This window comes from Sturnira hondurensis, unplaced genomic scaffold (assembly GCF_014824575.4).
Source record: "Sturnira hondurensis isolate 20B ecotype Veracruz unplaced genomic scaffold, ASM1482457v3 Scaffold0022910, whole genome shotgun sequence".
Classification (NCBI taxonomy): domain Eukaryota; kingdom Metazoa; phylum Chordata; class Mammalia; order Chiroptera; family Phyllostomidae; genus Sturnira; species Sturnira hondurensis.
Window position 1 is genome coordinate 5889702 of NW_028095541.1, and position 14730 is coordinate 5904431.

The 14730-nt window shown below is 45.6% G+C and overlaps 1 protein-coding gene across 1 annotated transcript in view; it reads left to right on the forward strand.

Moving 5' to 3' along the window:
- The window catches only part of CRYL1 (crystallin lambda 1), a 132320-nt gene that overhangs the window by 98114 nt on the left and 19476 nt on the right, over positions 1-14730 (forward strand). Inside the window, exon 5 of the mRNA XM_037037267.1 lies at positions 10320-10514. Coding sequence (XP_036893162.1) covers positions 10320-10514 — 195 coding nt within the window. The remainder of the gene's footprint in view (positions 1-10319; positions 10515-14730) is intronic.

Sequence of the window (14730 nt, forward strand, 5' to 3'; positions counted from 1 at the left end):
ACAATCCTTAGAGACTGTTGGGCAACAGTACTTTACCGTTCAAGTACTTTACTGTTCAACCAAGGAGCAGAAATACTGAACTAATAATTCCCTTACCACAGAAAAACTCCACATTATAGTAATGTGTACACTGTGTAGCATTTTATAGACCTGTCACCTGTACTGTGTGTTTTACTGTGTAGGATGAGTTTTGCTGAAACACAGATTCTGAGTCTCACTTCTCAGATTTTGGTTCAGCAAGAACCCCTCCTTCTTGTTGGTACCATCCCATTGTTGTGGTTACCTGGACAAGCTTATTATCCAGGCCTGCATTATGAGGCGTATTAGGTAATGAGTTGAAGTTGCCGTGCAAGCACTCCATACATCTTGAGATTAATGTGTTAGTGTGAGCAATCAAAAAGGGGAGTCCTGGATCACCTGATGGATGTTTGAGTCCCAACTGTAACCTCAATATGACCTTGGTGAACCCGGATGATTTGTTAGGACAGAAAAGCTAGCTCAGTTCAAGTCATCAGAAGTATGATAGTATAGGAAGTGTAGTTCAGCGACTTCAGGTCCTTGGAGGTTAAAGCTTGGGAGAGGCTACACCAAGACGCTGGGCAGACCATGTATTGTCTGGTTGGGCCTATGAGAGGGAAGAATGCTTGAGTCTGGGAAAGAGGGTAAGAAAGACCCTAGGCCAAGAACAAGTATGGGCTGTGGTGAATTGTGAGGGGGATCAGCTGGACTGGAAGAGCATATATACCTGGGAAGCGTACGTACCTGTGATATTCCCTCTGGATATCACCTCACACCTGTCAGTCTTGGGAAGAGTTGGGTTGTGGAGAAACAGAGTTGCTCTGAGGAACAGGGACTGGCTCAGGTATAGAGCTGTGTGGTGATATGGTGTAGACGCTGCCTTTGGAGGGTAGCCTGCAGGTGGCTCAGAGAAAGGTAGCCACTTCACAGAGCCTGGGACAGCATTCCATGCATGATTGACCCCTGAGGCTGGGGCCCATGGAGTTGAGAATGGGGAAATTATTTTTGAGCAAGAGTAATTTAGAGTCAGGAAGTCCCAGACTGGCTCAAGGGGGTAAATGAAAAGAGTGAGTCACAGATGCAGGCTAGATTTTATATGTTGCAAGGAGGGACAGCTTGGACACCACTTACAGGACTGTGTGGTTCAGGATGTCTAGATGTCCTTTTACAGAAGTATAATGGAAAGTGTGAAGAGTGATTATGAAATAAGGAGACCCATAGAACATAAAATAAAACCAGTCACATTTACTTATCATTAAATACAGGTGAATTAGCACCAACAGGACCTAAAGACCGTGTCCAGTCTTTGCTTCTGGGACAATTGTATGTCCATAAAACCCCTTGAAAACCAGAAACCACTTACTACATTGTTACTCAATTGCTTCACTGAAGTTCAAGGATCTTACTTGAAAGTTTGTTATGTTTAACCAGTGTTTTCACTTCTGAGACAGTTTAGAAAAACAACTAAATCAAATTGTTCAGAAAATATCTCCTAAATCCTTTGACAAGGCTTATTCAATGTCACCAATCATCAGAGAGATGCAAATTAAAACCAGGATGAGATATCACCTCACTCCTGTCAGAATGGCCATCATCAATAAAGCAACAAACAACAAGTGCCAGCGAGGCTGTGGAGAAAGGGGAGCCCTTGTGCACTGTTGGCGGCAGTGCAGACTGGAGCAGCCACTGGGGAAAGCAGCGTGGAGATACCTCAACAAATTACAAATAGATCTAACATAATGATCCAGCAATCCCACTTTAAGGTATTTACCCAAAGAAATCCAAACCACTAATTTGAAAAGGTATATGCACCATTGTGTTCATTGTAACATTATATACGATAGCCAAGATATAGAAGCAACATAAGTGCCCATCAGTAGTTGAGTGGGTAAAGAAGATATGTTACACTTACACAATGAAAAATTATTCAACTATAAAAATTGAGTTCATTTGCGACAGCATGGATGAACCTAGAGGGTGTTATGCTAAGTGAAATATGTCTGACAGAGAAAGACAAATACCATATGATTTTAAAACAAATGAACAAAAAAAAAACAGACTCAAAGAAGAAGAGACCAAAGCGATGGTTGTCACAGGGGGAGAGTGGGGGGTGGGTGAACAAGGTGAGGGGGAAAATAGCCCTAATATTGTGATCAGTTTACATGGTGGCAGATAGTTACCTGAATTAGTGGGGTGATAACATGGTAAGGTGTAAAAGTGTTGAATCACTATATTGTACACACGAAAGTAGTATAACCAATATGAGATTGGATACCAACTACACTTAAATAAAAAATAATTTAAAAGAGACTTTACCAAACCTGTTCAATTTTAAACTTCCAGGGGGCGAGCTCGTGCCTTACTTTCTTCTTTCCCAGCAGCACGTCACCTCTGACCAGTTTCTCAGTCAGTAGCTATTGAATACGAATGGCATTTCTCTCCTTCATACCATTCCAATATTGCTTGGTTTTACTTATTTAATCAAAGACAAACAGCACAGTCAAAGTCAGTCCAGACTTCATTGTAAAAACTAACCTCTGTTACTTTTATAAATTATTTTAAACTGAAACTGACGCCACTAAAACAAATCAAATCACCCAGGTTGACCTTCTTCAGAATTTTATCCCTTTTTTCTTCTATGCTTGTGTCACTCACCTTTTGATCATTCCACTGAGCTCTGTAAAGGACAAAAAGCATCTTGGACAATTCAGTCTTAGCTAGCCTGGCAGTACCTACAGAACCCAGAACCACTGGTGACCTTTGAGGAGCTACAGCGTTTTCTGTTCAGCTCTACTGGCCAGACAGAGGTGGCTCCGAGTGTCGGCTTACAGGCCGCTGCCTTCAGCTCGCCGCTCTGTCACTCCTCTGCACGGAGGGCTAACGGGGTAAAGGAAGAGGAAGCTTGTTCGTGCCCTGAAAGGCTGCTGCCTCCACCCTTCCGCAGAAGGGCCACCTGCCAGCGAGTTTCGACATCACACATGTGTTTTGGGGCACCTTTCTGGTGGGCATCTCAGCACTGGTGGGGGGTCACGCTCTCTCCACTCTGAAGTAGTTGAAAATGGGATGTAGAGGGGGGAAAGTGAGAAGCACAGAGGGACGATGATACAGCCACTCTCCAGGTCCCAACATTCTTGCTATCTGGTGTTTTTATGCTTCCTTTCCATATCTGCCTGTCTCCCTGCAGAAGTGAGGAGGCTTTCGGATGGCTATATGGCAGTGGGGCAGTATTTGCTAGTGACTGTCTGAAGGTCGGATATGGTACAGTCTCTTGGTGCTTAGGATCTATACCAGATTCCACAAAAACAGCTCATGTTTGCACTGAGGGTTTTAGCCATACTTTACAAAGGTTTTCCCTTTTTCATTCCCTCTTCCAGCTGGGGATGTGACGGCCCCATGGGGCTTATGGGGCCCCATGAGTGCACCCAGTGCTCTCAGTGCTGCCCTGCTGCTGCCTTGGAAGGACGCGTGTGGGCCCACGGGGATTATGGCCCTGAGTGGGAGCAGCTTCCAAAGGCCCAGCGCTGACCTCGGCACCAGTCTAGCTAGAGCTGGACCGCTGCTGGGACTTAGTCGGGACAGCCTGCGCAGGCGCCAGGGTGCCCCCACCCCGCACTCCCCGCGTGCATGTGCCTTCTCTGCTGCGCTCGCCCTTCGCATGCTGAGCCTATTTGTCCTCATGTGGTGGTCACTGGAACACTCCACTCCGGAGTTGCTGCCCGTGGACAGTGCACGTGTCTGTATGTCCCACACATTGCACAGCACTGCCTGTCCCAGATTTCCAGCTTCCTGGCCAAAGGGGCTGCCTTTATGTTTCCACTTTGTGTAGGGCAAGTTCAGAAGGTAGGTGGTTGTCACTGATGAAAGGACTTCACTATGTAAATTATCAAAGTACTGAGAGACAGATTCCTCTGAACTACGTATAAGCAAGAACCCCTTCGGTTTTGCACCCATGTTGTAAGAGGAGGAGGAATTCACCTAGATGGTAGTGCCCCCACCATGGGGCTGTGAGTGGACCTTCTGGAGAAGGGACAGCCTGCCTTTCTTCTGTGAGGTTAGCTTCTTTAACTGGCTGCAGAGAGAATAAACAGCCCTCTGTGTCTGGGCTGTGCTATCGCCCGATCACATGCCTCCGGCTTGGTTCCAGAGTCTGGCAAGGCTTTTCACAGGGTGAATGGAGAAGGGCCCCTGTGCCGCCCAGCTCAACCTGAGCCCTCAGACAGTCCCCTCTTGTGCCTCCAACAGGGCTCAGCCCAGGGACCATTGTGGTTAACCTTTAAAGACATCACCTTCTTTTCTCCTTTGTTTTCCCCATTTCTTTTTTTTAAATTTTAAAAAATATTCACTCGAGGACGTGTTTATTGAGAGAGAGGAAAGGAGAAACATTGATCAGCTTCCTCCTATACTCAGCCTGACTGGGGACCGAACCCACAACATTTTGGTGTACGAGATGATGTTCCAACCAACTGAGCCACCCAGTCAGGACTGTTTTCCTCATTTCTTGGGGGCCTATTGCTCTGTCTTTCTTGTAGACTGACAGCGGGAAGCCTGCCCTGCATCCCTGTCAGAAGGGGAAGAACATTTCAGAAAGTAGCCATTCTTTCCTTTTTAGTGGAATCACTTACATTGGTTTTCTCTCTTCTTTCTTTCTCTTATCTATGCCCATTAAATTTAAGGGGCACCTGTCATGATAGTCAGGATCCTTCGCTAAGCCTGGAATAGGGATTAATTTCCTGTCACAGGGGGAGGTGCTGTGGCAAGAATGATCTCAGGCCTTAGGCGGTCCTTTCCCAGCATCCTGTCAGCTGGAGCCTGGGGACACAGCAAAGGGCCAAACCCCGTAGCTGTGGCTCTTACAGTGGGTGCTGGGAAATCGCTGCAGGCCTCTGTGCTGGAGGTGGTATGATCAGGGTCATCCTTTTAATTACAAAAAATGTTCATTGTGATAAAACACACATAACACAGCATTTACCATCTGAACCATTTTAAGTGTTCGGTTCAGTGGCATTAAGCACACTCACTCTGCCGTGCAACCATCACCACCATCCATCTTGAGAACTCATTTCATCTTATAAAACTGAAACTCTGTCACCATTAAACAACTCCCAATTTTCCTTCCAAAGCCCTCAGCAACCACCATCCGCCTTTCTATTCCTATGGATTTGATAGCTCCACCTTGCAAAGGGTCACCTTGCCAGGGGCAGGCAGGGTGAGCCTGCCGGTAGTCCAGTGAGGAGAGGAGACTGCTAGGACTCAAGTTGGAAGTGATGGCCTGAGCCAGGAATATAGCAGAAAGAATGATTTTTTGAGGATGTAAATATAATTCAGAAGACTTTTGTAACTGATTGGAAGTGGGTGAGGTGAGGGAGAGGCAAGGATCAAGGATCCTTCTCATGGGTGTTCTTCTCATGGGTGCTTCTAAGCTGGGTGTTCTTATTAAGACAAGGAACTAAGAAGAGGAACGTTTTGGGGTGGAGAAGTATGAGTTTAATTTATGACAGGTTGTGAGATGTCCAAGGGAAAGAGTCCAGTACACAATTGTAAATGTGGGCCTAGAGTGGGAGGTACGCTCTGTGTGAGGTCCCAGCATCTGGGTGGTGGCGCTGATGTCCTGACAAGCCCTCTTAGGAGGCCAAGGGTGCAACCTGGAGCACCATTACTCAGAGAGAGTGTGGGCAGGCATAGAGCCTGCAAGGAGGAAGAAGACGGGAATCCAGAAAGGTTATGTAAAAATGTGTTTTACCTGTTTGTCTCCATCTGTGTTTTGCTATATGAAACTTACAACACTGAAGAGATCCTGAGCCCAGCATCCCTGCTGTACAGTGACATAAAGTTCATCTGACACGGACATGCTTCCAGTTCTTATAATTCCAATCTTTAAAAAGGCCAGAGGCGAAACGTCTTTTGTAAGAGTTCAGTGATTAAGACAGGAGACAAGTGACTCAAGTGAGGCATTGATTTAATTTATTTGAAAACAGGTGCCATTCTCTCTCACTTTCTTTTTATATATTGATTGATTTGAGAGAGAGAGAAGAAGAAAGACATCGATTTGTTGGTCCACTTAGTTATGCATTCATCAGTTGATTCTTGTATGTGCTCTGACTGGGGATCAACCCACAGCCTTGCATTTTGGGATGACCCTCTTAACAACTGAGCTACCTAGCCAGGGCCTCTCACTTTTTTAAAAATATATTTTATTGATTATGCCATTACAGTTGTTCTAATTCCCCCTTTCATTCCCCTTCACCCTGCACACCTCCTCCCCCACCATTCTTCCCCTTTAGTTTATGTTCACGTGTCTCAAGTTCTTTAGATTCTATATTTACCCTACTGTTCTTACCCTCCCCCTGTCTATTTTGTACCTATAGCTACTTATTTTCTGTACCTTCTTCCCCTTCTCTTCCTAATCCCCTGTTGCTAACCCTCCCTGTGATCTCCATTTCTATGGTTTCGCTCCTGATCTAGCTGTCTTCTTAGTTTGCTTTTGTTTTAGGTGTGGTTGTTAATAACTGTGAGTTTGCTGTCCTTTCACTGTTCCTATTTTTATCTTCTTTTTCTTAGATAAGTCCCTTTAACATTTCATATAATAAGGGCTTGGTGATGATGAACTCCTTGAATTTGATCTTATCTGAGAAGCACTTTATCTGCCCTTCTATTCTAAATGAAAGCTTTGCTGGATAGAGCAATCTTGGTTGTAGGTTTTTGGATTTCATGACTTGGAATACTTCTTTCCAGCCCCTTCTTGCCTGTAAGGTCTCTTTTGAGAAATCCGCTGACAGTCTAATGGGAACTCCTTTGTAGGTGACTGTCCCCTTATCTCTTGCTGCTTCTAGGATTCTGTCCTTCATTTTCATCTTGGCTAATGTAATTCTGATATGCCTTGGTGTGTTCCTCCTTGGGTCTGTCTTCTTTGGGACTCTCTGAGCTTCCTGGACTTCCTGGAAGTCTATTTCCTTTGCCAGACTGGGGAAGTTCTCCTTTATTATTAGTTCAAATAAGTTTTCCACTTGTGGCTGTTCCTCTTCCCCTTCTGGTACCCCTATAATTTGGATGTTGGAGCGTTTAAAGATGTCCTGGAGGTTCCTAAGCATCTACTCCATTGATTTGAGTCCCAGTTTCCTTTCCATCACTATTGGTTTCCTGTGCATTTCCCTTCATTTCGATTAGTTTAGCCTTCATATGTTTCTCTAATTTGTGACTAAAATCAACCAGTTCTGTGAGCATCCTGATCACCAGTGTTTTGAACTGTGCCTCTGAAAGCTTAGCTATTTCTTGGTCGCTTAGAATTATAGGGTCTGGGGCTTTGAGTTCTTCTTGAGCCATATTTTGGTCTGTTCGAGCCTGTTAAGTATGAAGGGCAGAACCCTAGGTGTTCACCAGGGTGGGGCAACTCAGTTGCTGGGTTGTGACGCTGTACGTGGGGGTGGGGTCAGAAGGGGCAATGGTGGTCCCCTCTGCTGCTTACCGCCGCTGGGGTCTGCGCGGTCTGTCTCACTGCTCGCTCCTTTGCTGGTTTATCTGCATGCCCATGTGTGACCGCGGTCAGTCTGCTGCCTTGCACCCTCACTGGGTCTGCCTGTTGCTACCCCACACCTGGGATCTGCCCATGGTTGCCTGTGTGCCTGGCCGGAGATCTTTCCTGCACTACCCCGTTCTGCTGCTTACTCCGCCCCTCTTACCGGTCCTGGCTGAAAGGTTCCTTGTTGTCGGACTTCTGTGTAGTTCAATTTTCTGTGTTTTGGCTGCGTTTTTGTTACTGAAACTTTGTTGACTTTAAACTTGGTTGTGAGAGGAGGCACAGTGTTTCCACCTACGCCTCCATCTTAGAGGAAGTCAGCCTCTCACTTTTTAAGAGAGCTAAGGGAGTGTGACCAGGACAGGGTAAGAGCAGGAGCCTTTGAAGTATAGCTGTGTGTGGACCATCCACCTCTTCTAGGCAGTGTTCTAGGAGAAATATATTTTATTTTTCTTTTCTGTTGTGTCATTTTTAAATGGAAGCTTCTTGTAGTTATTTGGTAATGTGAGGTTCTACTAATTTTCACCAATGTATAGAGGGAAAAAACCTACAAGCAATACTTGGGAAACAGTTTACTGCAGTGCATTAGGCTAGTCGGGTTGTATTAAGTGATACTGTGTGTAGACATTTGATAATTCTCTGGTAATCTTCAAAGTTAACCAAGAAAACCAAAGCCAGACTTCCAGCCAAGACGGAGGCCTGGGTAGATATGCTTTGCTTCCTCACACAACCAAAAGAAGGACAACAACAAATTTAAAAATAAAAAACAACCAGAACTGCCAAAAAATAGAACTATATGGAAGTCTGACAACCAAGGAGCTAAAGAAGAAACATTCATTCAGAATGGTATGCCAAGACAAAGAAATATAGCCAAAATGAAAGAAGAAATCCAAACTCCAGAAAAAGAACTAAGTGACGAGGAGCTAGACAACCTGTCTGATGCATAGTTCAAAACACTGGTAATCAGGATGCTCACAGAAATGGTTGAGTATGGTCACAGAATAGAGGCAAAAGTGAAGGCTATAAAAAGTGAAATAAAGAAAGATATACGGGGAACCAACAATAAAGGGTAGGAAACCAGGACACAAATTAATGATTTGGAACAGAAAGAAAAAATAAACATTCAACCAGAACAGAATGAAGAAACAAGAATTTTTTAAAAATGAAAAGCTTAGGAAACTCCAGGACAACTATAAATGTTCCAACATCCTAATCATAGGGTTGCCAGAAGGAGAAGAGGAAGAACAAGAGATTGAAAACTTATTTGAAAACATAATGCAGGAGAACTTTCCTAATCTGGCAAAGGAAATAGACTTCCAGGAAGTCCAAGAAGTTCAGGGAGTCCCAAAGAAGTTGAGCCCAAGGAAGCACACACCAAGGCACATCATCATTACATTACCCAAGATCAAAGATGAGGAAAGAATCTTAAAAGCAGCAAGAGAAAAGGAGAGGGTTACCTACAAGGGAGTTTCCATAAGACTATCCGTGAATTTCTCAAAAGAAACCTTACAGGCAAGAAGGAACTGGAAATAAGTATTCCAAGACACGAAAGTCAAGGACCTACATCCAAGATTGCTCTATCCAGCAAAACTTTTATTTAGAATGGAAGGGCTTTCCAGATAAGGTCAAGTTAAAGGAGTTCATCATCACCAAGCCCTTATTATATAAAATGTTAGAGAGACTTATCTAAGAAAAAGAAGATGACCAAAACTATGAACAGTAAAATGACAGCACTCACAACTGAACCTAAAACAAACACACAAAGAAAGCCTAAACAAACAACTAGAACAGGAACAGAATCACAGAAATGGAGATCACAGGGAGGGTTTTCAGTGGGGAGAGAATGGGGGAAGGGTGAATGGGGGAAAGGGTAGAGGGAATAAGAAGCATACATGGTAGGTACTAAAGAGTAGTATAGGAAATGGAGAAACCAAAGAATTTATATGTATGACCTGTGGACATTAACTAAGGCAGGGGGGTGGGGGAAATGCGGGTGGGAGGAGGGTGCAGGGCAGAGGGGAATAAAGGAGAGAAAAAACGGGACAACTGTAATGGCATAATCAATAAAATATACTTAAATAAGAGAGAGAGAGGGAGAGGGAGGGAGGAAAGGAAAGAAAAGGAAAGGAAAGGAAAGGAAGGAAGGAAACCAAAGCCAAGTGTTTCAGTGCGGGGCTAGGCATGCATTTCTGTCAGGACCTGCTCACAAGGACAGGCTCTCCTGCCCTAGACCACAAACCCAGGTCAACACCATGGATGGGTTCTGGGGCTGCGCAATCCATAGGTGAGGTTCAACTGGGGAGGCTGATGTTTAAGACTCAACATGGGAAAATTAAGGAAATGCCAAGTTTTGGGAAAATGCTGTCAGTCGTTTCTAGTGGGCACAGTAGAATTGCAGGACCTGCGGAGACTGTCCTGGAAAGACATGGCTCAGCAGGGGTGGCTGGGGTTGGTGTGGATTCTCTACACAGCTAGCAGCATTGAAAGCCCCTGGAGGTCAGGAGTTTGGGAATGTCTGCAATGGGTAGGATGGTGATCTGAACTTCCAAATTTCAGCTCCTATGAGGTCATGATTCTTTAAACAAAACCAGGCAGCCCGGTGCTGGAGTTCCTTTTTTTTCCCTCTCTCCATTGTGAACTACTGTGTTTCTCAAGTTTGCTGAATCCAAGGGGCCTTTCCAGAAAGGAGTCTGCTTAGTTGACCATATGATGTAGGTGAGCCGGGTCAGCAGAATGATGCCCACACTTCGGAGCTCCATTGACTGTCTCTCCTTCCCTGTCTCATAAGGTGAATCCTCCGTATTACATCCCGCTGGTGGAGCTGGTCCCGCACCCAGAGACAGCTCCTGCAACAGTGGATAGAACCTACGCCCTGATGCAGAAGATCGGACAGTCCCCGATCAGGGTCCTGAAGGAGGTCGATGGCTTTGTCCTGAATCGTCTGCAATATGCGGTCATCAGTGAGGCCTGGAGGCTGGTGCAGGTGTGCAGGCCATGCTGGCCAGGGAGGACACTTGCAGAGGCTCTCTGAGGGGTGGCAGAAGCAGAGATGAGTACAGGGTGGGGGTGGGGATGAGCGGCAGGCCCAGGTCGGGGTGGTCTGAATGGAGGGCAAAGGCCTGCCCAGTGTGAGTAGAGGTGGAAATGGGGATGAGCACGGGGCAGAATCGGAGGTGGTTTCTGGCTGAGAGTGTAAGCAGAGCGCAAACAACTTCCAGGGTGCCATGGCTGTGGGAGGTCAGCACTCAGTACTTCCTGCTGTTTCTGGAAACTGATGGCCAGCTGTACTCATGGTCCACCCTCCCCGCCACATTTGTAGGGGACATGGTGCAGGGCTGGGTTTGGGCTCAGGGGGTGACAGCACGGCCACCTCCAGTGGGCCCACTGCTCCCATCTGACTCCTGTGCATGCCTGCGGGTCCCAGCCTGTGACAGGGACAAGGACACCGCTTCTACAGCTCCCCGGTGCAGGGTGCAGTGGGATTCTGCCTCCCTGTTTGGCATTCTGTCTCAGCCCTGTGAAGTTCTTCATCTGACCTCATTGTCTGGTGCATTTGCCACATAACTCTGTGTCCTCGCCATTTTAATCCACTTAACGCTTTTACATCTGCAAGATAGTGCTTGGGTTTATACCATTAAGTTTGCAGTTTGACTTTCTTAGCGATTGTAGAATGTCTTAAACATCAGTTGGTGGTAGGGTATTGGAAAGAAACACTGAACTAAAAGTATCCCCTTGGAGATCTATTTTAAATATTTTTACTTATCTAGAGTGTGGGAACAATATAATAGATATAAGAAAAAGTCAGTATTATGGTGAAACATTGTGGGAGGTTTTAAGGTAATTTTTACTTTTATTTGTAATGTAGCTTAGTGCCCTGAAGACAGAAAGAAAACCCCTGAGTTAAACCTTGCTTTCTCCAGTCTGAAAAATATGAGCCACCTCACGGGAAAACTTGGAGAGTCTGGCAAGGGAACTTGGGTGGGAGTCACACAGGAAGGGTTCTATTCTGACCTCAAAGTCAAACTGGCTGCAGTCTGGAAGCCCAAGCTGGGAAGAACCACAGAGGGTTCTGTTGTCCCCTTCACTGGTTCAAGAGGTGGGAAGGTGGAGTGGTCATGGAATTTAGCTGCTTTCTAAGGTCTTCTTATTGCCTCGTTATGCCCAGCTTTCTTTAGACTGTGCTGTCTTCCGGCGCTTGTGGCAGACAGAGTGTGGTCTGCTGGTTTTCAGTGACTACACAACTTCTGAGAAAGGAGATTCCCACTTGTGTCACTACACTGGCTGCTGTGGGGTTCACATGCCTGGAGTCCCTGTAGGAACCAAGTGCTGAGTAGTTTTAAGGCAATTTTTTCACACATTCAGTGTGAATGTGGCAAAATGAGAAGAGACCACAAAAATGAGAGTAACAAAGAACACAAATAGAACTAAGAAAATTGCCTTTGGTGGAAGTCTAGAAGATAATTAATTAAAGAAAATAAAGTTGAGCCCTGGCCGCATGGCTCAGTTGGGGAGCATTGTTCCATGCACTGAAAGGTTGCTAGTTTGATTCCCAGTCAGGCCACATGCCTAGGTTGTGGTTTCAATCCTCAGTCGGGGTGTGTACAGGAGGCAGCTAACCGATGTTTCTCTCTCACATTGATGTTTCTCTTTCTCCCTTTCCCTCTCTATAAAAAAAAATCAATGGAAACATTTCTTCAGGTGAGGATTAAAAAAATAAGTAAATTAAAAAATAAAGTTGATCTGCAGACCATGAGAATGAAGGCAGATGTAGAAACCAAAGGTCCCTCTGTCCAGGGTGGGATGAGGGTGGAATGGAAGAGCTGCGGGGCATCCCTGAGCTCTGCTGGGAAGACTTACAGTGACAGTGAGGTGTCTCTCCAGGAGGGGCTAGGGCTCAGGGGTGGGAATATGGAAGGAGGGTGGGGCTGACAGTATTGTACCTGCTTTTACTATCACCACTTAGGGGCAGCCACTGTTTTGGCCTCCCAGACCCAGAGGGCCACTAGCACACTGGATGTGCGCCTGTTATTGAAGTGGCTGCTTCCCAGGGCGGAGAAGCCACGGGTCTTCGTTAGGGCAGGATGCCTCCTGTTGAGCATGTGGCCACTTCTGGGTCCTGTGCCCCAGTAGAGATACCACCCCCACCTCATGCCTTCGGGGAAGAGTAGATTAATATTTCTGCTTCTTATGGGGCTGGTTTAATTCTTGACTTTATTGCATGAATTTCTTGAAGCAAAACCTTTGCTTCTTGGAGGTCTGTTTCCACTTTTGGTATTAAGAGTTCAGAAAGGTGAGACTGCCTCCTCAGAGCCACCCTTCGCCTGAGCACACCTGTACGTGTGCAGTGGGCCAGCCGGGGCTAGGCTTGGGAGACACCCCTTAAGCCCACAATTTCAGAGCCAGTTAAACTTAATTAGATTTAGGGTGTTCAAGTTAATCTCAAAACACTTAAGGGCAGCTTTAGTGTAAAAAGAAGCAGAATTAGGGAAGTCTTACAAGTAAAATTGAAGACTTTTATGTATTTTAAGTTTAAAAGATCCAAAGACCTTGCAGAGTTTCTCTTTCCATGACATACTCTTCCTGAGATGGGTTTTGTGTGTGGGTGGATGCTCCTTAGGCTCAGCCTGGGTATGTGAGGAGAGTGAGTTGAGATGAACAAGAGTCACCCTACTCAAGGACTCATGGGTACCTGTAGTTCATTACTTTCTGCATTCACAGAACACACTGAAATTTGACAGAGCCTTTCCGCTTGACCTCAGCCGGGGCTGGTGTGCTATCCAGACTGGGTAACAATGGTACAGGGTAACTTGATTCCAGAGCTCTAAGGGGTCTTGCATGGGCAGGAGCCTGTGTGCTTCTGCCCTGACTTTCGGGTGCTGGGTCAGCAATGGATCAAGGAATAGTGTTCCCCAATGCCTGTGTAAACAGTTCTGCACAAATCTAACCCAACGGTGGATTTCCAGGAGCCCCACACCCACACCGGGTTATGAGCTAGAGTGGGACAGGCAGGGGCCTGGGAGAAACTATGGCCTGCACTGGCGGTATCCTAATATGGGTGTCAGAGGAACAGAGGAAGCTGCTTTGCCACGGGCTAACTCTGTTCGTGTAGAGGATATTTAGACAGACATTCTCATGTTGAATAGCCTTGCATGGCTGGAATAGATCCCATCTGGTCCAGGTGTGTCGTTCATTCTAGAAACTGATGGATTCAGTTGCTTATGTTGAGAATTTTTTGCATCTAAGTTTGGAAGAGATACTGGTCTGTAGTTTCCTTTCTTTCTTTTACTATCTTTGTTTTATTTTGATTCGAGGCAGTACTGCATAGATATTAAAGTGAGAATGTATAAAATGAGTTGGGAAGTTTTCTGTCCTCTTCTGTTAATTCTTTGCTTGGCAGAATTCTCTATGAAAGCACTTGGGTCTGGAGAGTTCTTTTCTTAATTACAAATTTTACTTATTTAGTGGTTCTAGAATCACTCAGGTTGTCTGTTTCATCTTGGTTGAGTTTGGGTGGTTTGTGGTTTTTGAGAAATTGGTCCATTTCTTCTGAGTTGTTGAATTTATGAGCATAAAGTTGTTGGTGGAACTTTCTCGTTATGCTTTCCATACCTGCAGGGTCTGTAGTGACAGCCCTGGTGTCATTCCTGAAGTGGGTGGCAGTGTCTGCCTTCTATCCTTGTATCCTTGTATACTTCTATCCATTTATCAATTTTGTTTGAAGAGGCAACTTTTTGTTTCATTGACTTGCTCAGTGGTTTTCCTGTTTTCAAGTTCACTTACTAACATGATGGTACACTTTAATACGTGCAGTCAAACATGAAAGGGAAATTTTAAGGTAGATAGGGTAGAGAGCCTCCTGTGCTGGCCTGTGGGGCTTGAGAGGAGAGCCGAGCCACAGGTTTCAATTCTAGGTCAGAAAGGGAAAGTGCTGGGAGTACGAAACACCTTGTCTTTACTGCATCCTAGACTGTGAAACACTGTCCTGTCACCACCTGTGAACATGTCCGTCCCCACACAGCTCTGCAAGGGCAGGGACTGTCCACAAGCAAGGTGGTACCCAGGAATCTGAGGAAATGTGGAAGGTGGTTCTGTTGTTGTCTCACAGATACCTACTCTGTTTTCTTCCCTTCCAGTTTGGCTTTAGATTCAGGGTGGAGCCACCCTTGCAGGCTTGGAAATGCCGGATGGACAGGTCTGGC